Here is a 27,461-nt window from a genome sequence, read left to right as displayed (position 1 = left end):
TGTATACAGCGGTATGCTTTGCACAAAGAGAAATATTTGAAGTTGAGGTAGACGTGCAGGTCTCACGACGAGTGAATTGAGTTGAACGGTTATTTTCGAGCCTATTTAATATTCTGTTGCCTTCTCTGAAGACAGTTGTCAAAGCTGTTGCAATATTAATGTATGTTAAAAAGTAATGCATTTCTGTTGAAAACGAGAAGATACGGCCTGAACTCAAAAGACGACCGTATGAACAGGCTTTAACCGGTTAGTGGTCTAGATTACGGTAAGCACACATGTACCCGTGCCACCTTGTATGTGTTGAGTAGTGTCGATAGTAGTTTCACGAACATTTAATTTCGATATTCAATTTGAAATAGGATATCGTTTGTAATATGCAGTTTGAAAATCACAACAAAGGCCTAGTTTACGGTACAGTTATAGAATGCATGGTCACTTGAGAGATGTATCTTAGCAGCTGGATGCGAGGATGTTCAGTCATTTTTTTAACTATTTGATGAACATCCACATCAGAAAATTAGTGTAGCTAGATTCTCTTTTAAATATTATGATTTGATCCATTTCATATTACTTCTCACTATTATGATTAGGACATGGAAAATGATGGCAATATAGCAAAAAGTAAGGTTAGCCTAAGCCTAGCCAGGAGCTTACAATAATTTAGTTTTTTTCAACCTGCATGCCAAAAACCTGATCTAGGCTTAGGCCTATAGGCCTAATTTCATGTTAATATGTGTGCACATGTGCAGTCAGCTCCTGTTCATCTACTTGCCTAGTTGTAGCCTTGCACATCTGTATTGAAAATGAACGATAATGATGACAATGAGAGAATTTATATCAGCAACCAACATGGTGAAAGATATTCCTTGGTTTTACATTTTCTCTTACTGTACTTGAGCATGACCCTTCCAGTGCCTTGTCTACTGTAGTAAATTAATTCCTGATAGGACATTTACTGTAAGTGTATTTGCTGTAACCCCTAGTCATCCTCTCTGCCAAGAAGTTGGATTGTTCAGTACTTAGAAAAACTTAATATTTATATAGGTAGAAATTCTTTAATTTTGACATTTTGATAAAGTTTAGTGTACATGTATTATCGCTAGGCTGTATGTGCACTTGCTGGTTCAAAGACTGTCTCAGTTTAAAATTCATTCCAGCATTAGTACTGACTTATGTTAGCTGTATGATCTAAATGATGTTATACCTATAATGTTACCCCAAATACTTTCAATCTTCAAATGACTAAATTTAACATTAGTGTCAGTACTTGTCACAAATATATGTAGAGCCTTACGTGACTCTTCCTACTAAACTTGTCAAGCTGAGATGCAGCCATTGATTATGCTTGCATGTTAAAAGGATTATATTATACTTTAATTTACTCTAGTGTCCCTCACTTTCATTTTTCTTTTCTTCATTTTAATTTCTCAGACTACTTCAAAGTTTCACAATTTGTTCAGTGCAAAAGTTTGAAAGTATAGATGATACCATATCGATGCTTAGCCTCCATTAAGACATTTGTAGACTTTCATCAGAGAAGAGCAATTAGTTTCGTAATCACCCAGTTTGAAATAATCTATGAGAAGAAACATCATTCAGAAAACAGATACCAAAATAACCAGAGAGATTTGTCAAATTTGCAGAGCACTCTGTGCCAGTACAGATTTCACTTTCACAGAGTCGGTTACCCTATTTTGCCCTCTTTACAAAACCTCTTGTATCAGGAACAAGGAGAGATGGCTGATAACAAATTTTTAGTGGATTACGCCAAGATGGGGACATCAAAGTGCAAAAAGTGTAAGCAGGGGATTGAGAAGAAATCACCCCGGATTGCCAAACTAGTTCCGAACCCTTTCAGCGATGAAGGAGGCGACATGAAGCAATACTTTCACATCGGCTGTATCTTTGAATCGTTTGTGAGGGCGAGAGCGACAACCAAGAAGATTGAAGATCCCAGTGATCTGGAAGGGTTTGAAAATATGGAGGAAGAAGAAAAGAAAACGATAAGAAAACACATCGATCAGTTAGCGTCAAAGATCGCAAACAAGACTCCATCGAAAAAGAAAAACACTGTCCAGGCAGTTCTCTCACCTGGTGGAAAAGTCGTCTCACCAACGAAAGCCTTAGCAGCATCTCGGCCTTCAAGCAGTACAACAAATGGTAGGGTTATCAATGTTATGGCATGTTTATTTTATTATTACAGTACTTATTTACTTTTACAAAAAAGTAATATTCTTCTCAGTTAATTTAAGGGGATATACCAGTAGCTGAAGTTGTTTGCTTTGAAAAAAAAAAGTGTCAGAAACATTCTGCATTTATAGGCCAAAATCCTCATAGCAGTTTGCATGGCAAAGATATTAATTTTGTTTTTAATTTAGTGGTATTTTCACAGTTTGGTAAATAAACCAAATGTATCAGGTTTTCAAGGATAAATCAACAAAGAGATTATATAATATATTGAAAAGTGCAGTTCAGCTTTTAAAGAACATTGTAGAAACGACATCACAAATAACCTACTATGATCCACTCTAGGGGAGAGATGAGGGTTTAGTCAGTCACAACATATGTTACCTTCAAATAACCGGATACATCTTGAGTTAGTGACAAAATAATAATACAGTACTGTACATGCGGAGTTTTCAACTCACAGCATGGAATACAGTACTTTTCTTTTCCATATTAAGGTGTCACATTGTGTGACACAGGAAAATATATCCATTTCAGAACTGTACACTGTATTAAAGCTCAAGATTATAGGAGTGTTTACCTAAGATCACTTTATACGTTTGTCTGTGTAAAATATTTACATGATTCTGACCAAGCCCATTTTGAGTATAAATACAGGGAAAAATGTATCCGGTATCGCAATAAAAACAATACTATGCAAAATGGGCAACAGCTATACAAAAAGTGTGTAGACGGATAGCAATTTTTGTACACAGGTACAATCCAGTAATTTTGAAAGCCGGGAATGGTCAAAACCTTCAAAAGTGCTATTGTCAAGCACTAAATAAATCCCTGATTTAATTAGTCAACCTACTTTGTAATCTTTAACTATATATGGAAATGATTTGGAAGGTCCTGAAGATGTTTTTGAAATATTTTTTATATTTGAAAAGTTTTTGCATGCTGAGTTCTGAGCCCAATAGTGATAACATTTTAAGGTTATGTTCAAAATGTTTAGGAATATTGATTCGAATAGATACTGTACACCATAAATGTTATCTTTTTCTTTGAAAGTTGGGCATAATTTAGAGATTTATTTCTTTTCCTCCTCGGTAGATGTACCCTCAACAACTGTGAAAAGTTTTTCCACTCAGGCATCAAACGCGGACCCACAACACCCAGATAATTCCTTTCGGGAATATAGAAAACTCTGTGCCAGGATCGCCGATGTCTCAAGTTACCTGGCTAAGACTAGAGAAGTCGCAGATTTCCTGAAGAAAGGTTCAGATGGAAGTATGTTAATGTTTCTTTGAATGAAGCCCTGTAGTTTGTTGTTCATACACCTGTCACGTGATACAAGAAATGGTCATGTGATCCAATACAGATCAGGTGGTACGGATACAGGTCACATGGTAACACACTTTTAACACATTTATTATCTGTTGTTATCTTTACAGATTCATACAAAGGAGATACTTACCTTTTATTAAAGCTGTTACTCCCTGGAGTGGTCAAGAGAGTCTATAACCTTAATAACAAGCAAATTGTTAAATTATACAGCCAGGTAAGATGCGCTTACCATTTCATTGTTTAGAATTGTTTAGAATTCCTCCACTTCTGTTATACTGAAAGTGTTTTAGCAACTTTAGGAAAGCATTTGAAAAGTATGTGTTTCATCCTATAGCATCAATATGATCTTATCATCATCAAGGTTAATGTTTAAAAACCAGTGTACATTTAAAGATTTTGCATGCAAATTTTTGTAACAATTAATAAAAAAAATATAATTGTCAGTCACTGTCAGTGATCAGTTTTCCATCATTCAGCTGCAGCAGCTAACCCCAGTACCTGTTTATAAATATATGTTAACATTGCTAGGCTCATTTGTATCCTATCGTGTCAAAAGTGTACTGGGTCTAGGACGCATATTAACGTCTGTTTTGAAAATAAACACATAATGAACAATTTTGATCTTGACAGTGAGACATTAAACTAACAAGTTACGCTCTGTTTCAAGAGATATCTGATGTCAAGGAAAGAATTAAAACTGCAAACTATTAACAAGCAGCTCAAAGCTTTAAACTTTTACATTTAAGTAATAAACAAGTCTCCAAAATTTGACTCAGTAATTCAAGTAAATATGACTATAAAGTTCTAGTATTTTAAATCATTACTTGCCAATCGTCTAAAATTTTCAGATCTTCCAGTGTGACCTGGACGACATGGTAACAGATTTAGAGCAAGGAGATGTATCAGAGACTGTACGGAAGTATTTTGTTGAAAGTACGGGCGTGACACCGACCAAGAAGAGCAGCCTCACCCTGCAAGAGGTAGGTCGTTCATAGCTCAATGATCAGGGGAAGAGAAGCAGTCCCTCCCATCCCCCACCCCAATCCCCCACCCCAATCCCCCATCCCAATCCCCCATCCCAATCCCCCATCCCAATCCCCCATCCCAATCCCCCATCCCAATCCCCCATCCCAATCCCCCAATCCCAATCCCCCATCCCAATCCCCCATCCCAATCCCCCAATCCCAATCCCCCATCCCAATCCCCCATCCCAATCCCCCATCCCAATCCCCCATCCCAATCCCCCAATCCCAATCCCCCATCCCAATCCCCCATCCCAATCCCCCATCCCAATCCCCCATCCCAATCCCCCAATCCCAATCCCCCAATCCCAATCCCCCATCCCAATCCCCCATCCCAATCCCCCAATCCCAATCCCCCATCCCAATCCCCCATCCCAATCCCCCATCCCAATCCCCCATCCCAATCCCCCATCCCAATCCCCCATCCCAATCCCCCATCCCAATCCCCCACCCCAATCCCCCAATCCCAATCCCCCATCCCAATCCCCCATCCCAATCCCCCATCCCAATCCCCCATCCCAATCCCCCATCCCAATCCCCCAATCCCAATCCCCCATCCCAATCCCCCATCCCAATCCCCCATCCCAATCCCCCATGGATCCCAATCCCCCATGGATCCCAATCCCCCATGGATCCCAATCCCCCATGGATCCCAATCCCCCGTCCCAATCCCCCGTCCCAATCCCCCGTCCCAATCCCCCATCCCAATCCCCCATCCCAATCCCCCATCCCAATCCCCCATCTCAATCCTCCATCTCAATCCCCCATCCCAATCAGTTTAATACTTTCTGCTGGGAGTTTTCTTTGAGGTGTGTTTAAATGCTTAATCTTTCATTAGGAATAAATCTGTAATGACTCACAACCATTAAAACTGGCTCATTCCAATCCTAATTACTACATTGTATGATCATTATTTGTAAGAAATCCTCGAGAAGATGCTACGCTTTGTGAATAATAAAACGCTACCATTAAAAAGAGATGAAAACACTGAAGTAGAGGAAAGTATATCCTCTCCATGAATCTGCTCTAGTCACAAAAGGTGTTGACATTGCCAAAGTAAATTTAAACATAATCATTGCATTGTATGGTAACCACGGAGATGTTAAGAGTGGGTTAAATTGTTCAGTGGAGTACAGTACATTACAGTAAGTACACATTATTTAAAAATAAGATCCCACTTAAGGCACTTAAATGAAATTTTGACAATATCAGTTTTGATGCTTGGATTCAAGCTGACAGTCCGTATCAAGCCAGCAATCCACACTAAAAAAAAATTTTGTTATTAATTTCTATTACTCATTATTTGCAATGCAAACACTTGCTTTTATTCTTTAGCAGTCTGGAAGAAATGCAACTATCAGTATTAAAAGGTTGTTGATTTGTTTTCACTATTTACAAATGTTGTAAAAATTGCATTTCCAGTTGGTGTACTCTAGGTACAGTGTTTTAGTGGACCGAAAAACACTGTTCTATAAAGTAGGTGATTGAATTCTGTTTAGTCCAAAATACTTGTTCGAATATTAGTACATAACACAAATGCAGTTATCATTCCCTGAAAGCTTGAGAATGTATTTTTTGACTCCCAAATTTGTTTTTTTTTTATTCTAGGTTGATGCTTTCCTGGATCGCCTGGTGCCTCTGACCAGAGAGCAAGAACAGCAAGCTGAGCTAGCCAGAATGACACGAAAATGCACCAGCAACGATCTCAAGATGTTGATCCGCCTTATTAAACACGACTTGAGAATCAATTCTGGCTCAAAACACATGTAATGTCCATTTATCCAGCCAGTTTTTATTTAAGCCATACAATATACAAAACTTCAAGAAAGCTACTTTTTTTATGAATATCAACTCTTTTTAGCTTAAAATAAAAACAGTTATGTATTCTTTGATCTTGCCATATAACAGTGGGAGGTTGGAGGTGGGGGGGTGGATAGAAATTGTGATTGTCGTAAACTGCTGCCAATAAGCAGCCAATGAAATATCTTCATAATGTTTGTATCACACAATACTATTAATACTAATATTTTTTTTACAAAAGATGTTTTGTTTAGATAATTTCAGAAGTAACACATATATTTTTTTAAAACAAACAGGACGTTCGTTTATACAAAATTGGCGTATGAAGTAATTTTTTTTAAAATTTTTGTCAGACTGGAGGCACTAGATCCCCATGCATACGAGGCATTTCAAGCCTCTCGTAATCTTCGTGATGTGGTGGACAGGGTACTCTCAAACAGAGATGCTAATGGAGTACCAGGCATGAACAAGAAACTGAGTGTAAGAGCCAACTTGATGACACCCGTTCTTCCCATGTTGGTGAGTACAGGATTGCTACTTTACGTGGTATGCCACGACATTACAGGAATCTTCATCTTATAAGGTTATCCATCGAATTCTTGTTCTTCATACATTCACTTATGGAAAAAAAGGAAGTACTCATGAAAAAGAATGAACATGTTTCAATGGATATTAGCCAAAAATGAAAAGCATATGGCAATTTTGAGATATTTAGAGCTATGAAATCATAAAACTATTCAACAGATAAGTAGACATTATATTGATGAGAATCCATAGTTGAGTAAGTGGCATTGCTTAACAGCTAATTAATGGCTGATGGCTTCGATTTTTGTCGGGAGTGGTGGGAGAACTCATCTTGGGCATCAACTGTTCCAGTTCTACTCATGTTGCCTATAGCTTCCTAACAACCCTGTTTGCAATGGTCTCTAAACTTACAGTCTTGCCAAAACTTTCTTAAATTGTTGTTACTTATGGTCTCGATTATTACGGCCTTTGTAATATCATCACACTCTTAGATTGTGTAAGCTGTGGTCTCTAAAATTACAGCCTTGCTAATAATAGGTAAAACTTTCTTACATTGTGTCACTTATTGTCTCTAATATCACAGCCTTTTGTCATGCTATCACACTCTTAAATTGTGTTACATCCTTGTTTTTACCCATAACTCTCAAAGGTCCTGTCAGTAATGGTCATTAAAATGACAAGTTTTGTCACTCTCTCACACCATGTTAGCTACATGATCCTCAACTTCACAGCCCTGCTAACAGCCGTAGGCCCATAACATATCTTTTAATACATTGTATTGGCTAGAATCTCTTCAAAATTCCATCCTTCCTAATTGTGTTTTTATCTTACAGGCGGAGGCTTGCAAATCTGTTGGTCAGGCCATCTCGAAGTGCCCCAACGGTATGTATTCTGAGATCAAGTATGACGGAGAGAGAGTACAAATACACAAACAAGGGGATGACTTTCAGTACTTCAGTAGAAGTCTTAAGCAGGTGCTACCTCATAAGGTAGCACACATCAAAGATTACTTACCAAAGGCCTGTCCCCATGGCAACAATGTCATCTTAGACAGTGAGGTAAGTAGAATATAATCAACTAGATATGTCAATATATAAACTTTTCATGTATTTTTTAACTGGTTATTGGTAGTTCTTCTATATCAGTTGTAATTTCATAGCATCATCATAGCATTGTGTGTCAGTACAACCATAGAAGTTTATTGGCATTGCTGTAGCATAACCATAGCAATTTTGTTCATCTAGTACTATTATTACATAAATTTCAAAAGTAATATTTTCATAGCCTTGCTCCAAAATTATCATGTAATTATCATAGCATAGAACCACTTTAATGCACCACTACGGATTATAAACATCAGTTTAGCATCATAACTATTACATAAATCTATCTTTATTCAACTTTCAATTCTGTGGCAAATTAACAGTTTGATATTTGACTCTCTCCCCCCCCCCCCCCCCAGATTTTAATGGTGGATACGAACGGTAAAATCCTACCGTTTGGAACACTCGGAATCCATAAAAAGAGTGCTTTCCAGGATGCCAATGCTTGCCTCTTTGTCTTTGATTGTATTCACTTCAACGGTGAAAACTTGATGGACAAGTAAGTGAAATATGTCCCATGGATGTATATTTGTATTTCTTGTCATTTTGTGTTTGGTTAGGGGAGGGGGTGGGGTAAGGGGGAGGGGAGGTTTGTGCTTCTCTGCATCAATTGCTGTTTATATATTCACAGCCCATTTGATTCTTCATATCTAGTCCATTTGTTTCCTGGTTATATTTTTACCTCTCTTCTTTGGTTCCTGTGTGGCTTTTTTTCCCCACCTTTGTTGTTTTTGTTTATGCAACCTCGTCTATTTTCAACACCATCTGCTCGTTCAAATCACTTGTAAGTTTTCTACGATTAGCTCTGTAATTATTATCTCTTTGTTTGCCTTCCATTATTCTCATTATTTGAATGAAATCCTTTGTGCCAAGAGATTGTTTACACTTGGCTGAAAGCCATCCAGGAAGAAAGCTAAAAATCAGTACGACCTGAATCTACAACGACCTTGGATTATTAGAAAAACATACGTTGTCCTCGAACAAAATGCATTTCATTCGCTGACCCTGAGAGATTATTGTTATGGTTTGAAAATGAGCTGGGAAATTAAATCATCTTTATTCTGGCTGTGAATAGTGAATTTTAAAATGATTCAAATGGATTGGTTATGATTTACAGTCACCAAAGGGAAATGAAACGTTGGTCTAATTCAATTTCCATGAGACAATAAATCTGGATATAGGAATGTAAATGTGTATGATTAATTGTTGAATGAGCATTGGAAAGCAAATGTTTACACCAGTTGTAGTAAGTGTGGTACTTATATACTATACTATAAGAAGCCTATAGTTAGGTCAGCAGTGTAATATTTTCCTTTAAGGATAACAAAAATGAGGAATGAAAAAGAAAGGAATCTAAAGAAAAATGATATTATATTAAGAAAGATCCCTCCAAGCAAATCAACAACAGAAAACTGACTATTTTTAATAAAGTATGAAGACCTTACAAAACAAACTTTTGAAAGAGCAAAGTAAACTAATGGTGGATAGGGTAATTCAAATCATGGTAACATATTTCGTCTGGCAACATTTTCCTAAACCATTCCTTTGGTGATTTAGTGTAATTTTTAAGTTTTATTTTCTCTCTCTTCTAAGGCCACTGAAAGAGAGAAGGAAGGTTCTGGAGCAAAATATGACACCAATCCCAAATCGCATTATGTTCTCAGAGATGGAATTCATCAAGGTAATTTTCCACATTTCATATGGGGTCGGAAGAGTGTGGAGGGGGGGGGGTGGAGAGGTAGGAAGTGAGGTGATGGGGAGAATAGTGTCTTTCATTCATAGTGTCACCTCACACTTTCATAGGATACTTTGATACTTCTATAAACTTTGAAAAAAAATATTCAGATATAATCTTCTACTTTGTATGGATTTTTATGACTTAGTTTTTAAATCCATCATTTTTTCACTTGTTCCAATCACTACTGACGACAGCAGTTCAAGCCTAATGTGGATATAAAGTCTTGCGTTTGAAAACAGAATCTTCTGTCTGAAGATTTGTGAAAACTTTCTTTAGCTTTCATCTTACCTGTAGCTATTTGTTTCCTTATCCAGTCCCATTTTGTGACATATTGTGTAGTGAACATACTATATACAAGTCCCTATGTAGCTGTACAGCCTCTCACTTTCAATTTGAGGTTTATAAACATGGTTGTGCTCGATCAAACAGAACAGCAGTAGTATCAGTGATGCCTTATCTAAGTGTCTTTGAACTGGTCACAGAATGCAATAATTGACATAATATAGGGGATATACTCCCTACATGCTTAAAATGGCTAATTATCCTTCAACATTTGCCATTTTTTTCTTTTTCTTTTTCTCTATCTTATAGGAAGCAGATGACCTTTCAGCGATGATCAGAAATGTTATTAAAGAAGGCCTTGAGGGTCTTGTCCTGAAAGACATAAATGTAAGTTAAAAAGTTGGAAGGTCACAATGGTTATTGTTATGAAAATATTCCACCTAAATACAAAATCCTAGGCCCTCTTCATTGGCTTAATGGTTTGTTGTTTTAATTGGTTCAACTGAATATTTTTAGAAGTGAGTAAAGAAAGCAAGCCCTTTGGAGAATCAAAAGTTTCTTAAGTTTTCTAAGTTTCTTATTGCAAATGGTGAATTTTTATGGATTTTTGGTTATTCACATTCAAGCATGAGCTTTTTTCCGCGAATTCCCGGATTATCCGTGATTTCTTTTCTACCTCAGGGACAAAAACTATTATCCTAACACACTGTAGCATATGCAAACTGGAGCCTATACCGCAATTTTTGCAAAGTTCTGTGATTTTTTTTTAACCCCAGGCTCATCCCTGCACAATACACATCATTTCTTAACTTAATTTTGCATCTTTTCTTAGGGCGTATATGAGCCCGGCAAGAGACATTGGCTTAAAGTGAAGAAGGATTACCTCTCTCAAGGAGCTATGGCCGATTCCGCTGATCTGCTAGTCTTAGGAGCTCACTATGGGACAGGAAACAAAGGTATACCTTTTGTTCCCAGCCAATCTCCCCCTCCCCTCCCACCCAACCTCCCCTGTCTGTGTTTCTAATGGGTGTCCATGAATAATAAACTAAGTGTACTATAACCTAAACCAATATTTTCTTATCTAGGAGGGATGATATCTGTGTTTCTAATGGGTGTCCATGACTATTACACTAAGTGTATTTCCACCTAAACCAATATTTTCATATTCAGGAGGAATGATGTCTGTGTTTCTAATGGGTGTCCATGAATAATAAACTAAGTGTACTATAACCTAAACCAATATTTTCTTATCTAGGAGGGATGATATCTGTGTTTCTAATGGGTGTCCATGACTATTACACTAAGTGTATTTCCACCTAAACCAATATTTTCATATTCAGGAGGAATGATGTCTGTGTTTCTAATGGGTGTCCATGAATAGTAAACTAAGTGTACTATAACCTAAACCAATATTTTCTTATCTAGGAGGGATGATATCTGTGTTTCTAATGGGTGTCCATGACTATTACACTAAGTGTATTTCCACCTAAACCAATATTTTCATATTCAGGAGGAATGATGTCTGTGTTTCTAATGGGTGTCCATGAATAATAAACTAAGTGTACTATAACCTAAACCAATATTTTCTTATCTAGGAGGGATGATATCTGTGTTTCTAATGGGTGTCCATGACTATTACACTAAGTGTATTTCCACCTAAACCAATATTTTCCTATCCAGGCGGGATGATGTCTGTGTTTCTAATGGGTGTCCATGACCCTGTCACCGACAAATTTTACACCGTGACTAAATGCGGAAACGGATTGGACGATGAAACATTAGCCAAAGTGAACAAAGAGCTACAGGTGGTAAAGATCAGTAAAAATATGGGGAAAGTCCCATCGTGGTTAAAGATCAACAAATCACAGGTTCCTGATTTCGTCGTTCAAGACCCAAGGGTGAGTTTTCTCGAGCAGAAGGAGGGAGGGAGGGAGGGAGGGAGGGAGGGAGGGAGGGAGGGAGGGAGGGAGGGAGAAACTAAAGTAGCTTGGATGTATATTCCAGCTTGGTAAACCTTGATGATAGCCTGTTGACGTTGTAAATTTGTACGTAAAGTATATATCAAGCCAAGGATCATTACATCATCAGCCAATGAGATCAGCATTGGTTGGTTTTTCTCCAATGGCAGGCAATATTATAAAGCTATACTGCAGCAATGTGATATCATTGCATTATAAGGATACTCTTATACAGTATAGAGTGTTATGACATCTGAAGGTCAAACACAAAGTCAACTGCATGTGTGCCTGCAGTATTTCTTTTCCTGCTTGAGCATATTTGGTAAAGAACATACCTTGACGGTTAGGCTATTTGAAATGTTTTATGTCGATGGAAAGAACAACATTTTGATCTATTTGGTTGATGTTTGTAAGCTAAAGAGAATGAAATGCCTGGAATATCCAGCCAAGTATCTGGGTTTTATTTTTTTTTTAAAAGAAAAGTACAAATTTTGTTGAGTCTGATTGGCTGTTTAATCTCATTTCGCAGAAAGCACCTGTTTGGGAAATAATCGGAGCGGAATTCTCCAAATCGGACATTCACACAGCAGACGGGATCTCCATCAGGTTCCCGAGAGTGACGAGAATCAGAAGCGACAAAGATTTTACAACAGCTACAAATCTACCGAGACTCAAGGTAATTCCTCCTGTTGGAGAAACATTGGTGAAATAAAGGAAATTTTGATATAAACTTTTGCAACTTTTGAAACAGTGTTGACAAACTATTTACTTTAAGTGATAATTGCACATACATGTTATATATATGTGTACTGTGCACTAGATTTCTTTGTAAGGGGGATCACCCCACTCCTCCCCCTCCCTCCCCTCGCCTCCCCCTCCCTCCCCTCGCCTCCCCCGCCTCCCCTGGAATTATAACAAGTTGTACCCCTGTTGTTATGTAAAATCATTGGATATTGATGCTTTTAATACCTAACACTTTGACAGTGAAATTCTTTTTGATAATCTGAAATCAGTCTGAGAGGCATGACCTGCTCAGACTTGGACTTCTATACCAGATAATTGTTGGCTTAAAGCAACTTTGTGGTTATTAATTTGTAAGCGCTATGACGAAACTGCATTCCTGATCGTTAGAAACCTTAATTTTTCGTCATTTATTTTTTAGGTTCTTTTCAAGAAGTCCAAAGAAGAGACAGACGTAGGGGCACTACTTCCCGGATCTTCTAATTCCAACAACAGTAACAAACGACCAAAAACTGGAAACACCAAAACAGAAGCAAGCCCTACCAAGAAACAAAAGACTTCAAACACCAAAACAGAAGCAAGTCCCGCGAAAAAACAAACGAGCGCAAACATATCGTCACCGAAGAAGGAACCGAAGGAGATAAACAGCGGGCCATCTTTGTCACCCTCTCCCGCAAACCAGGTAATTCAACCCTCGAACATTAATATTATTTAAGTAGAGACTCCTTGAGACTTTTGGACAGATATTTTAAGCCAATTTGATAACTAATGCTTTTATTGATTTTGTCATATCTTGAGTTAGTTTAAAAACTGCTTAACTTTGAAAAACAGTTCGAACCTGATATTTAATATATTTAATATGTTATAGAACTGTCTGAATATTTCATCTAAATATTTTGACAAAGTTTGGTAAATGTCTGGTGGCGTTTTCGACAAACACCACTTCATCAGGCATTGCCACTCAGCGACATATATAAAGTCTGACATCAAACTTCAGCAGCCACTAAACGGTACCAACAAGAACACTGTAGCCTCTGGCTATAATATGTGTTAATGTTGCCACTGTCCTGTGTAATTTATTTATCCTGTGTAATTTATTCTCATATCTCATATTTTCTCTACATACCACACCTCTGCCTGTTTTGGCATTACCCTAAAATGAGTCTGCAAAATACTACAACTGTCAATAAAACAGCAATAAATATTAGCTAATAACATTAGGGATGACGATGAAGATTCACACGGTAACCGTTGGCGATATGTCTGTCTAGGACAGTGGTTTCAAGGATTACAGGATCCAGTCAAGACTAGTTCAACCAGTATCAGCTGGATTACTACTCTGCATGCAACTGGTGAAATAGAGGTCGCTATACAACAATAGATGTATAACTGTGCAAAATGTTGTGACACACTGTGTGGATGTAAATATTTTCTAACAGTTGATTTGCACAATACTCAATATCAAAGGCTTCATGATTGGTTCGAAGCAACGGCAGTATTAAAATGGAATGACAAGCTGTCCTCTAGGTGTTTTACCTTTCTCAGCTTTTAAAATTTGATACTTGTTAATTGCAACCACAGAGTGTTAAACATTCTGTTCATCTTTCTTTTCACAGGAGAAGCCTTTGTGCAAGTATGGTGCATCTTGCTACCAGAAAAATCCAGAGCATCGCAGGAAATATTCCCATGATGCAACAAACGGTGGAAAATCTTTGGTGAGGGCATGGCTTTAGGCCTTGTGTTATACTGTACCCCTACTGTGCCCTTGGCCTTCACCCCTACCTCAGTCCCACCCCAACATCCCTCACTCATCATTGAGCAGACTTGAAGTTCCTTCCTAAGTTTCATGGACCTTTAGGACACATGCACAAAGGTCAAATGTCACCTATTAACTAAACAGAAACTCACCCATAACTCCATTGTCACAACTCACAAAGGTTGATTATAAAATTCCTCATAATTTATGATAGATGAGAATAGTTAATTATGAAAAATCTCTTATCATCCGTGACGATATGAAGTGACATAAACAAAGTCCTTCAAATTAATATGCAAAACGAGAAACTGTATTCTTCAATTAACTCTCCTTAATTTATACACAGCAAGTTACATACCAAATATGATACAATGCTTACCATTTAATTCAGCGTCTGACGTGACTCAAAGCAACAAAACTGAACGAGAGAATTTGAATTGATGCAAAACCGATCAATTAAAAAGATAAACAATGTTTCTATTTTACTTGATCTCAGGGACTTCCAAACGTTTTTACCGGGATGGTGATTCACGTTCCCAAAGGCACGCAACACGAGGAGAAACTCAAGCGTTACATCATCGCATACGATGGGGACGCTGTGGATGACTTGGGCAAGTCGAATGCGACACATGTTGTACGTGACGGACATGGAAAGGTAAAGATATAATTCATGTTTGTGCCAAATGTTTACTCTGCATATGAATGCATGTCGATCTCAGCTGCTAAAGCATTATTTAAATATTCCAACACAGGGTGTGAGGTAAGCTTTTATGGAGGCAGGACAAATCATTGATCTTTGTAGTAGCATAAAACTGGAAAGGGGGTCAAATTTGTCAAGACTATTTTGGAATTTTCTTACTGGTGGTTCTTAAACTAGTTGTAGATGGGGGAGGGGTTTGGCTTGGGGAGGGGTTAGGCTTGGGGAGGGGAGAGGGGGTAAAATTCTGAGTTGAATACCAAAGCAATTTGTCATCAGTTCCATGAGGCCATTCGTTACTTAAAAGCTCTGCAGGTATTAAAAGGCATTATTTTTCTATTAAACTAATTGGTTGTAAATGTTGCAGTTTCCTATTTGAAATGTTGTTGTAAAACTATCTAGGTTTAATCTCCTTCAACATCCGTTCAGATTGTAAATCTTTCGCCCCTGAGGATCACTGCATAAGTGAATAGCCTCAACTTCAGCTGGAAGCTAACAATTCGTTTCAGTACACTGCTTGATATGGAAGCTACCCAATTGCTATATATTTTCATATCTTCTTATTTAGGTGGCATTGTTTTATTTAATAAACAAGATCACATTTATGTTTTGCTTCCTTTATTGTTTTAAAATATTGACACCTGATTTTTCTCTCTCCTCTTAGCACGATAGCGAACAGAAATTGGTCACCAGTAAGTGGTTATGGAAGTGCATCGAAAAACGAACTCTGGTTCCAGAATGACTCATACAGTAAGGAGAGGGTATGCCTAGATAGCAATAATTAACATTCTCTACCTGGCCAACTTCCTTTCAGATACTAAATGACCTCTCATTGGTGGAAATATTATTGACTTGTCGTAAAGTAGGCAAGAACAATTCTTTTCTTTTGTTGATAAAATTGTGGTGTAATATAACCATCATTGCTATTTATTCATAAAACAAGAATAAATTTCTTTGTATCACATTTTTGACTGGTATAACCATTTTTGAAGTTAACCTGTGGTAGGGCTTAGTAGAGTTGTAACCGTAGCTGTCAACCAGTGCATATGGTTTGGCATCTAGTATGGCAGAGTTAACAAGAAATATTAACATGATCTTGGAATGCATTTCCTTCTGTAAAAGGTACATCTTTATGAAAGAAAGCAAAATAAAGAATAAAACTGCTGGTTCTGTTTAGCATTTTGTCTTTCTTACATGCCATATAAATCTTGCTACAATTTACTACAAACTCTGGCAGTTTTTATTCCAGATAACCGTGATTAACATTTTCGTGTTTGACACCGAGTTTCTCTATGGCTTACGTGTAGATGACATCAACGTAATAAAACACGATTTTGTCTGACAGGAAGAAGTCGAATTGTTATAATTTGCTACTTTAAAGCATCTTTAAATTTCTCGGAAGTGGGTCTTAGTTTGATCAATGGAAACTCATTTTGAACAAAACTTGGTGTATTTGGTCAAAATTTCTACAAAGTAGCGATATGATGCAAAAAGATTCTTTTAGAAGCTTAACAATTCCTTTGTGCTGAAGTTATGGGGGATATGCTTCTGTAACAAGTGTGCCCTTGGGGTGACAACAGAACAGGCATTACGAGGCAAGGAATGGGGGGGGGGTAACCCCCTATGGTTGTGTATTTTATAGTGCAATGACATTATGCTGTGCTCTAGGAATAAGTTAAGTGTTCAAATTTTGCAAAGCAATTGTTGAAGTCTCTAAATTCTGTGTAAATATTGTTGTTACTGTGCATCTTGTATATATGAATTTGACCATTTTGTTATGCAAACAGTGGATAAATTATTCACTGGTCCTTTAATTCTGTTGCATTTGCATATGTTGCATATGTTTATGTTGAATATGTTTAGATGTATTTGTTTGGCTTTATTTGGTTTTTATTTTTAATATGATACTTCCAAAAAAAGTATTTTTTAATTTATACTCGGAAGTTGTAGTAGTAATGAGAAGAAGATTGAAATTTCCTTTTTTTATAGTTAAATCTCGACTACCATCTCGGGCCTTCTTTTATACTTGCCATGTTTTGCAAACTTTGCACAGGTTCTGCAATTGTCCTAGTTTTGCAACCCAAATTATGTTAACGTTGACAAGAAATTGGCTGCATATTAAACTTTTTTCAATGTACTCAAGCTGGGACAACATGCAAAGTCATCAATATATATTAAAACTCATCATATCCGGGTGCATGAAGAATACATATTGTAATGATATGAATATGCATATCATTAATATGCATTAATGAATATGCAATCATGAATATGCATTCATGAATATGTATATCAAAAGTAGTAGTTTTTGTTGTTTAAATGGATTGTTGATAACGAAGGAAATTAAGGAAATCCATTGGTGATAATTATTGTCATTGTTTATAAAATTTCAGCATTTATTAAATTTCTGTCTTTTTGAGAAAAAAAAGATAAAAACACAAGATTGCATGTTTTTTATTGCTATGCTGTAAAGGATTTTATTTTCCTTTATTGCTTCATGTTTTATTTTATTGTAAGCATATCAACGGTTTGCAGAAATAGGCACCTTTTTGTTATAACTGTTTAACAACTGACTGTTGGGTTATTATTACTGTTTGGTGTAAATTTGTGAGCCCACATAGCACCACAAATTAATTCAGTCCTAAAAATTTTGTCTTGCGATTATGTTTCATTACTCTTGACTTAAAGGTTAAAAACAAGTAAATTAATATAATACATACGAGGTGAAGAAGTCACTGTAATTGAAAAGAGTTCCTGAAAGGACAAGATAAATGTTTATGCTTAAATGGGATACGATAAATGTTTGTTTAAATTGTATTTTTATTTTACTTAGACCTCTTTTTAAGTCACTTAATAGTGAACATTTTCCAAGCATTAATTTCAAAAAGGAAAAGTTTGCTATCATCAGATCATTTCTCACTGACTTCAAAATATGATTTATATTATGTAAATATATTTCATTAAGAACTAGTGTTAGTAATTAGGCTTAAGTTGTTAGCAAAAAGAAGTTCTACACTCTCTTTTTCTTTTAAGGAAAATGCAACAGAAGATTGAATTGTATTCAAGGGAAACTCAAAATCATGTTGGCGCCAAATGTGTATAATACTTCAAATTGTTTTGTTTTGTAAGCATCCACACAAGTAACTAAATGTATGGAATACAATAACTTGAAAACTTATTTGGTATTTTGTTTTATTTTGTTTTATGTCAATGCTGAAACAATTCATTCTATCCACAGAAATTACTCTTTTCATTATTTTATAAACAACACCAAATTTGAAGAGGAATCAATCAGCGTGTATCTGATTGTCAGTTTGACAATACTTTTGTTTTTTTTTTTTTATTTTTTTTTTTATTTTGATTATTCATGACCTACTGAATATTCAAATATATGAATGAAAGAGGAGTGGAAAGGAGAAGAGAGGATATTTTGAAACAAGACAGAAAAACATAACAAATAAGTTTATATTGTTTAGTTGCAAAAATTTATACTTTTGTAGCCAAATCCATAATACAATATTCTGCTTTGCTGAAAACATAGAAAGAAAAAAAAAGGTTTATACTAAAACGAAACGAGCAGAAATGACCAACTACTATACGTCTTCAATTACGAATCACCATAAATTACAATAAATTGGTTCCCACTTGTCTAGGCTCATCTGTTGAGGTTAATAATGCAATACCGAGCAATAACTAATTAATTAATTAAACCCCTGAAGAACTATCATTTTCTGGAAGAAAAAACAACAACATTGGAATAAATTTGAGGAGCTGGTAATGATCTTTTAGGAAGTAAAGCAACAACAGTGAAGTGACCACCAGTATTGGTGTGACCTGGAATTCTTAGGATGGGGGGGGGGGATAAGTGTCAAAAGTGACCATCAAATATACAATTTGTTCTCCAACCACCCCCCCCCTATGAAATAAAAAGCTGAAAGGACAATTCCTCATTGTAGGGGGAGGAGGGGGAGGGAGGGTCATAAATTCCATTTCAATGACAAAAGGACTACCATGCAGTAGATGCAAAGTGGGTATAACAATTGTAGATGTTTCAAGGGCCGACGTTTAGGGGCTGGGGAGGGGGCTTTCTCAGTTTTGTTCCTGTGTTAGGATTGGTCATATACAGAAGAGTCTATACAGGCTGTGTCAACAAAAACCAAACACTTCCAGCTGGTTTTCTTCAATGATATCATAATTTCAATTGGTTCTAAAATGGTTTATACAGAAAACTAAAAAATGTTAATGGTTTGTTCAGCTTTTTTTTTTCTACGGCTGATAATTCATAGCTACAAAATGATGAAGCAAACAGGGTGTTAGAGCTTGAGGGTAGATACAAAATATTCACAAGAAGACGCCGCTACTCCATTTCTGCAACCACGTGCACCCAATTCCCGCAAACTACTATGAAAATCAAGCAAATTATTTATTATTTATCAAAGAAAGTGTTTTTTCTGGGAGGGGGCTTAGATAATGATAATTTGAGCATATTAAGTATTTTCTGAGCTGGTACATAAACAGCCCCCCTTTTCAAATTACATACACCATCAATGAAGCCACAACCAAAAGACCGGTATTAACAGTAACTCACGAAGCAATTCTTCACCATTCAGGAATAACCAAATGTTACAACAGCCATTAATACTAGTTTACCGATCAAACTAATACTTTATAGATCTGGTGTGAACGCTCCATCAAATATCCAGCATAGATCTTGCGTGAACAATGAAGCAGCCATATACAGCCAGTTACCCCGTTAACAAAAATGAACGTAAACGTATATTCTTTAATTACGAGAAAACAACAGGACGTGTACATAATAAACCATTTTCATAATTTATTACACCTGTAAAACTTTATTTGCATTTAATGAAACCTTTCGTGAAAATAAATTTGAAAGGGGTTAAAGAAGTTCTGCTCTCTCTGTAAATAAGGAATCTGGTTTGTCTCGGATGACATGGTTTACACTTTAGATGTTTTTTGCACATCACCAGTTGAATTCCCTTGAAAATACAGTTGAATTCCCTTGAAAATAATGAAACAAGTGAGATACAGACAGGCTTTAAACTGAGTATTGTGTAACTATCGAAAAGTCGAAAAACAGCTACTAAAAATGTCGAACAACAAAGATATCAGTTTAATTGTTCTTCTTTTTTTTCTTCTTTTTTTTTAAAAGCTATTGCATAATAAAAGAATCTTTATGAATGGAAATTAAGACATACGATTTCTTTACGATGCCAGTCCTGATTTTTCAGACTAAACTATCCAGCCTATGTTATTATTTGTTTCTACCTACCATGTATATGATACATCTGACCTACTACTGAGGGTCATATACTACCTTACATCCTTGCGGAGTGAGGATAACGTTTCTGATACCCAATCGGAAGTGGAAAGGAATGGATGTTCTCTAAATGGGATATAGTTTGACTCGGTGACATTTTGTTTCCGAGATCTTCAACAAACAACAGACACATAAATAAACTCTTGTCATCTCTGTCACCAGTAAGGCTACTCTTTACTATGTAATGTAATGCATGTATGCCTTACTTAACACACGATTACCTAATATTGCTAAATGATATCATATGATGACTATAGTCTTCCAAAGAGGGTCTGCATAAAGTCAAATCGTAGCAAAAGAACCCTGTTACTATACCTCCAAGTACCTTTGCAGGTGATGACTTCATTTGTTAAGGGGTTGCCCATGTTGAAAAATGTAAGGGGGGGAGGGTAAGGATGGGGTTAGTAAACAACCAAAGATATCATGAAAAGGCAACGGTTTTAAGCTTTTAGGGACATTTTTCATGCCTATTATTTAGTACTTTTTTTTTAGTTTCCGTTTTCAAGTATAGTTGAGAGTGACTTGCAAGGGTACTCCCGTCCAAACCGAAAGTGCTCTTGTGCAATCTTCATGCTTCCAAATATATTTACATATTGTGTTCAAGCCAGGACACAACTTCAAATCAGTTTTCATTTATTGTGACTGTGTGTGTGGATTTTATACTCTACAAGCTCTAACCCTTGTGGGAGACACAAATCCTACTCACCCCCTTGCCATACCCTTTCCTCCACCCACCCACATTCACCATCCCCCCCAAAAAATCTCCCCCCCCTCCCCATCCCGGGAAGTTATAGTGACTTAAACCGACACCGATAATGCATCGTACCGGCAGCACGGATACTAACACAGATCCATTTTATTTAAAGATGAAGATTAGCTATTGTAGATTTACCACCAGAAATATATTTAACACTGAAAAGCCTGTCAACATTTCAACCTTGAAAGAAGAAAGAGTTTATTTCTTCTTTAGTTTTCAATTAATACCAGAGGAATGGGAAACCGAGGCTTTTTCCGTTATAAACTTCAAACACCACTCATACTCCTTTTCTCCGAGGCAAGATTAGAACTGAAATCTCACCATGAATCACGGTCTACTGCTCCACGTATTATTCAAAAAACATGTCTCCATGACAACCCAGGATGATATATGTGCTACAAATTAACTCTGACGAACAACATATTTATCGAAAACCATCCAAGTGTCTGTACGAGAGATATGACCAACTATTTGGAAATTACACAACGGCCATGTGTTTTCAAATTCCCCGAGCGCAATCATTTTCTCCTTGATCTATAAGGCTTTCCGAAGGAATTTCTCTGTGACATTTTATCAACAACCCCAGGGCTCATTTTCTAACCCCGACCGACCGATGAATCGATACCTGGTCACCATGGCAACTTAACTCCCAGAATTCTCTGTGAACCACAGAGGAATTGGAAGCGTAGGAGAGGGAGGAAGAGAAAGAATTTTTACATGATGATCTCTGAGATGGATTAGTTTGATGTTTGGCGGGCTTGCAACTTCTTGGCCATCTCGTTTTGAAGAGCCTGTGTGAGTTGGTCATCCTTCATAGACTTCTCAAGCCTTGAGGAAAGGAAAATGAAAAGAGAAAAGTTAATGTCACAAAATCATTTTAACGAATACATTTTGAAAGGAAATCTTGCTATCAGGGCCGGATTTGGGGAGGTGAAGGGGGTTGGCAGGGCCAGGCAACTTTAGGGGCCCTATCAGCATAACCCACTGATAGAAAAATAATCATGTAAAACAGTTTATATACCAGTAATTGTTTACAGATGAGTTAATTTCACTAAATTAATAAACTAATAATCATCATAAACTGAGCACAGCTCAGCACAACTTCAGTCCTGGCATCTTATACTGGGGTTGTACCCAAAGCTGTACAATGTTTGGTATTTCTTACAGTATAATTGAATATCACAAAAACACATCTCAGGTATTCAGGTTGCGACAAAACTGACACAGCACTTGAGTATTTTTTATAAGATGGCAATTTTTCAGTTTTAAATATGCGGGGGGAGGGGGGGGGGCTAAATGTGGGACACTAGGAGCTGTTGCCCCAGTGGCCTAATTCCAGTTCTGTCTGTAATGCAGAGTCGTGATGAATCAGAAGAGTAAACTTTTGTAGACAATAGAAAGTGCACAATTTGCTGACTAAGCCTCTTTATTTTAATTACAATTCTTCGTTTTCGTTATTGATGTATCATATTGTGTTTGTTCCAAGGGTGTGTTCAGTTGGTACTGCTTCTTGATGACTGACAAGAATAATGATGACATCAATGGTATATCGGGCTGGAGTTGCGCAATTATTTCATGACGCTGAGCCTATGAGAACTTGATATTATCAGCTAGATTTTCTAAGCACTGGCAATATTTCTTCGACAATTGGCTAAAATTTTGAAATCCTTGGCCTGCACTGTGTAGGTGAGCAGTGGTAAACTTATAATGAAAGCAATGTTATATTTGTAAACCAGTGCAGCTGACAGAGGATTTAAGTAATAACAATTTCTGCCTAGAATTTTATATGCAAATTAGTCCTGGAAAAAACCTTGACTATGACGGTGTTAAAAGGCTTACACAGAGTGTTGATATTTGCCTCAAAATGGAATTCTCTGAGGTCTCATTGCATCATCTTGAGACAATAATTATACAACCAATTTTCGAACTTTTCTAAGCTTTTTGCATCCGTGAGGTAAGAGACACTGCACTGGAGAGACAAGACAAGTTCCTACCTAATACAGACACAAACAGGGAAAAAATTCATGAAGAAAAACTCAATCTTAGAACTCACCTTAGGCTGTTCACAATATCTCTTGTCTTTCCAAAGTAGATTTCATATAAAGTATTCCGTATTTTGTTTTCCATATCCTGCCAAGGAAATGAAACAGCATTTAATGGAAGAAACTGATCACTAGTTATGGAAGGAAAATCTGCTTTGACTTATATGGAACAATCTTTACAAAGTTTTAATGGTGTAAGTTAAAGGTTATATCACAATTTTTCCAAAAAGACAGAAATATGGGACACTTAAAGGACATGGTCCCCGGAGGGGAGGTGTAGTTGCTTGGTGGTATTCAGGACAGAGAGATGCTAAGTCTCTTGAATCTGAATTCTAGGAGTAATTAGTAAACGTATACGCTCTGTATTAACAAGTAAGCAGTATAACAGCAGGAAGATCCTGAGGGATCAGAATCACGCCGAAATTGTACGGGGATTTTTCCCCTTCCCTAAATCCTCTCTTTGTCCCTCCACTGTTTATCTTCTACCTCTACTCTTCCCCTGTTTGTTTGTTTGTTTCTTCCCTCCATCCCTTGTCTACTAATCCCCTTACACCTATCTCTTTGTGTTCACCATGCTCATTAACCTGTCTGTATTTTGCGCGTGTTTTTGTCCCTTCTGCTACTCTTACTTGTCATTCAGCCTTTGAAGAAGATCCTGCTAGGATCGAAACGTCAGGCCAACTTACTTTACACACGAAATTGTAAAGCCTTCAGAATGGTACGTCTGGATGAGAAAGTGGCCGTTGACCCTGAACTGGGTCAGTGGGGGTGCAGTGATAAAATTGCAATGATTCTTTTATTAAGCTTTAAGGAAGATTTGAGTAGGGCCAAGTAAGTAAGAAGTGAGGGCTTAAAGTAAATATTTAAAATGGTATAACACATACCTCCACCATCCTGCCAATGTTGGTAAGGTGAGGAGCGGATTCACTGACAGCAAAATCGGATTCTACCTGCCGTGTCAGACTGCCCCCGAGGTTCATGGTTCCTGATCCACTTTTGGTGGTCTGGAAGAGAGAAACATGAACAGGTAAAGATCCATTCTTATCTTTATCAGGGTATGATTTATTACCTGATTCTTATTTTAATGACAGTTTGGTGCTCGTTCCTGGAATTAGACAACCTGGGATTCCTTCTGCAGTTGTCCGAACAGAAAGTGTTGTTGTCAACTAAATTGAAGTGGCACTGGCACTAACAAAATGATGTTACTTCACATATAACTTGCTGCATAGGTCAACGTGAATGGAAGGTTGGGGGGGGGAGGTGTGGGTGTTGGATACAGTTCCTAAATCTTTCGTTCTTCATTTCTAACCTGTAACCACAACATAGCTGTTGAGGTGAGTTTGTAGTGAGCAAGGTGGTTTGGGAGGATTGTGGGATGGGGGGTGGGTGGGGTGTGGGTGTTGGATACAGTTCCTAAATCTTTCATTCTTCATTACTAACCTGTAACCACAACATAGCTGTTGAGGTGAGTTTGTAGTGAGCATTCTTCCCACTTGATTTTTCCTGCGGAATGGAAAGACGGAAAAAAAAGTAACTATTTGCACAAGGCGATATAATTAGCACATCTTATCTCTCTGAAGATGTATAAGCATTTGTTGTCACATAAGGTATAATCATCTAAAATCAAGTTCAGGGTTCAACCAGGAAATCATTAACAAGAGGAAATATGATCAGAAGACGTCATGCCAGACAAAACTGCAAATAGACGTGTTTCTTAAACCAATAAACTTAAATATTTAAAGAGGTTTAGTTAGTACGTTTCACACAAGTTCACAACATAATTTGATTTAGTACGTACACACCGACCCAACACTCACTCAATTGGGGTATTAACGAACAACAATACTTGCAGGTCTCAATTATTTGGTAAAGTTAGTGACTATTTTTGTTACCAAACTTTATAAGCTAGGAAAAATTGGAGTGAAATATTTGAGTGGAAACAAGTCAGCAAGGAGTGAAGTTAAAATCTAAATTGATCTGTTAATTATCCTAGAAGGCTGAAATACAGTACGTCAAGTCTTCCTTTAACTAACAACTCTATTCCAGGTTCTCCCCGCCCCCCTCCTCCTGAGGGGAAATTCTTGTTAAATGCCAAGAGTGAACTGGTCATTCACTGGTCATTTACCAGTCACTGAGGGTGTACAGATTTAAAAAGTTCACCACTTCACTCCAGAGCAAGACTGCTGAGTCTGTGAGGAGATAGAGGGAGACATGATGCACCTACCATTACTTCGACTACATGAATGGAATCCCAACATCCTTGGATTTTCTTTGATCCGTCTCCGGCCTTCTTGATGAGTATGACCCCCGCAAAGCCATGCTGCAGATCCCAGAGGTAAACTGATGAGACGCCGCCCTCGAAATACCTATCAAGAGAGAAATAAAGGGACACATACAGTATACGAAGATGGTCAACTTTACCTGACAATACGTATTAACGTTAATGACATGCAAAGCTAAAAAACTGTCTCTCTCAACTTCTAGCCAATCAGAGCACTCTGTATTGTACTCTGCCAGCACGCACATCTCTTCATGAGTGGGATGCTGTATTTTGGAGTGATCGTTTCATCTGCTCGGAATTCTCTTGACCGGAGACTGGGCGAGGTCAGGATATGGTATTTGAAAGCTGAACATCTTGAAAACTGGAATAGTCATAGAACCCCCAAACCAATTTACACACTTTCCTCAACTACATAACCTATCAAGTAACATTTTAGCACCGCACCCCTCCCCTTCCCCCATCCCAATCCCACATATGGCCAACTGTTTTGAAGACAAGCTTGCATTATCGGGCCATCAGCACCTGGAATTCCATTCCAGAGAGTTTAATTTCTAAGCATAATGTACACTCCTTTCGTTACAACTTTTCTAGATCCCTTATAAACCTCTACTAAGACTTTAAGTTTTTCATTTTGTATTTTGTAAGCTGTAGCCATCTCTTTGTTATTGTATTCTTTTCCCCCTAATATATACATGATATGTGTGTTTGTCTAAATAGGCATACTGTACATGTTTATATTAACATGGGTGTATGTGTATATATGTTTGTATATATATGCATATATACTTGCGTGTGTGTATTTGTAGTCAATTGTGTAGAGTATGGATGCATACAGTATGTGTATATTTATGAATTGTGGGTGGTGGGGTGAGAGGGTTATAATGTACGTGTTGGTGTTGTGTGTGGGTAGATATAAGTGTTACTGTTTTCTTGTATTGTTCTCTTCTCTCTATTTACTTATGGGAGGAGCGCTTTACTAGACAAGCCCTCTGGATTTTTTGGAGTGCTTCCTTTCACAATTTTCCCTGTTATTGATATGTTTGTCACTTACAGTAGTTACCTTCACTGTATTTATATTGTGAAGAAACAAATAAATGAATGAATGAATGATTGATTGATTGAATGAATGAATGAATGAATGAATGAATGAATGAATGAATGAATGAATGAATGAATGAATGAATATGAGACTCCGAACACTCGATTCCTTCTTCCTAATGTACCATTCAGAAAGTTTTTCAGCCCGAGTTTATTTTCTCCCGGAAATATAAGTTGTACTCAATTTTTTTGAACTACTGTATGACAAACCTGGACTAAATTCATCATTTAGGCCACGATAATCCATGAAGACCTGAACCCTTCCAATCCTGATACTTGTACTTTCCATCCAGTCTAAGCCCTACATCTTTACGAATGTAATCTGCAATTCGTGGTTGTTTACGTACTAAAATCCTATAATAAATCAAGACCACTGCCTCTTTGCTGCATTAAGACAGCTTGCAGGATCATTTCTGCACACTGTAGATAAAGTGCAGATCTACTGTATGTCATACGAGGAAATAGTTTAGCATTGAGTGCAATGGACACTACACTATATGGTTAATATATGTCTACAAGTATCCTTTGCAACACTGTGTTGTTTTGTGTCAATACATAAAGTGTGTAATCAAAATACAGTATTGACACTGTGGCACGTTACATTAAAGCTGCTCGGGTGGAACCTATTGAATCAAGTTATATTCACATATAAACTGGAGAGAGAGGCTTGAGCCATGTGACCCTGCATGGATGGAATATCCATGGGCCAAAAATAATTTAAGAAAAAGTGAAATATTAAGGAAACAATGCAACTTCAAGACAATTGGAGATCTCTTATTTTTAAAGCAACAGCAAATATTTAGG

General features: G+C 37.2%; 2 protein-coding genes across 7 annotated transcripts in view; one reads left to right on the top strand and one right to left on the bottom strand.

The window, feature by feature from the left end:
- Window positions 1–34: 34 nt before the first annotated feature.
- LOC139976489 (DNA ligase 3-like) lies at window positions 35–19,055 on the top strand. 5 transcript variants are annotated; one of them, XM_071985279.1, is made up of 18 exons: window positions 35–246; window positions 1,432–2,160; window positions 3,283–3,459; window positions 3,624–3,730; window positions 4,365–4,496; window positions 6,147–6,304; window positions 6,692–6,857; window positions 7,697–7,921; window positions 8,326–8,465; window positions 9,560–9,647; window positions 10,296–10,373; window positions 10,819–10,942; window positions 11,667–11,884; window positions 12,474–12,620; window positions 13,107–13,367; window positions 14,302–14,400; window positions 14,938–15,096; window positions 15,803–19,055. In XM_071985279.1, the coding sequence occupies exons 2-18, from the start codon at window positions 1,482–1,484 to the stop codon at window positions 15,878–15,880; spliced, it is 3,036 nt and encodes a 1,011-aa protein (XP_071841380.1). In that variant the 5' UTR covers window positions 35–246; window positions 1,432–1,481; the 3' UTR covers window positions 15,881–19,055. The 5 variants fall into 5 exon arrangements, with proteins under 5 accessions (XP_071841380.1, XP_071841379.1, XP_071841383.1 ...); XM_071985278.1 differs by having other exon boundaries at window positions 35–265; XM_071985282.1 differs by having other exon boundaries at window positions 36–246; window positions 1,725–2,160.
- LOC139976490 (F-actin-capping protein subunit beta isoforms 1 and 2-like) overlaps window positions 18,601–27,461 on the bottom strand; it is a 22,192-nt gene continuing 13,331 nt past the window's right edge. For both annotated transcript variants that reach the window (XM_071985284.1, XM_071985283.1), the window contains exons 5-9: window positions 25,503–25,644; window positions 24,719–24,781; window positions 24,163–24,282; window positions 23,290–23,366; window positions 18,601–22,064 (exon numbers count right to left, since the gene is read on the bottom strand). In XM_071985284.1, the coding sequence (XP_071841385.1) occupies window positions 21,974–22,064; window positions 23,290–23,366; window positions 24,163–24,282; window positions 24,719–24,781; window positions 25,503–25,644 (493 nt within the window). In that variant the 3' untranslated portion in view covers window positions 18,601–21,973. The remainder of the gene's footprint in view (window positions 22,065–23,289; window positions 23,367–24,162; window positions 24,283–24,718; window positions 24,782–25,502; window positions 25,645–27,461) is intronic.

This window comes from Apostichopus japonicus, chromosome 11 (genome assembly GCF_037975245.1).
Source record: "Apostichopus japonicus isolate 1M-3 chromosome 11, ASM3797524v1, whole genome shotgun sequence".
NCBI classification, from domain to species: Eukaryota; Metazoa; Echinodermata; class Holothuroidea; order Aspidochirotida; family Stichopodidae; genus Apostichopus; species Apostichopus japonicus.
The sequence above is the reverse complement of the archived record's forward strand: the minus strand, read 5'-3'. Positions and strand labels throughout refer to the sequence as shown.

What these genes read in the sequence shown, in the direction of transcription:
- LOC139976489 (XM_071985279.1), top strand. Translation starts at nt 1,482, where the DNA reads ATGATACCATATCGATGCTTAGCCTCCATTAAGACATTTGTAGACTTT. An exon ending in GAAGAAAGGTTCAGATGGAA is followed by an intron (nt 3,460 to 3,623) that starts GTATGTTAATGT and finishes TTATCTTTACAG; the next exon opens with ATTCATACAAAGGAGATACT. An exon ending in GCAGCCTCACCCTGCAAGAG is followed by an intron (nt 4,497 to 6,146) that starts GTAGGTCGTTCA and finishes TTTTTATTCTAG; the next exon opens with GTTGATGCTTTCCTGGATCG.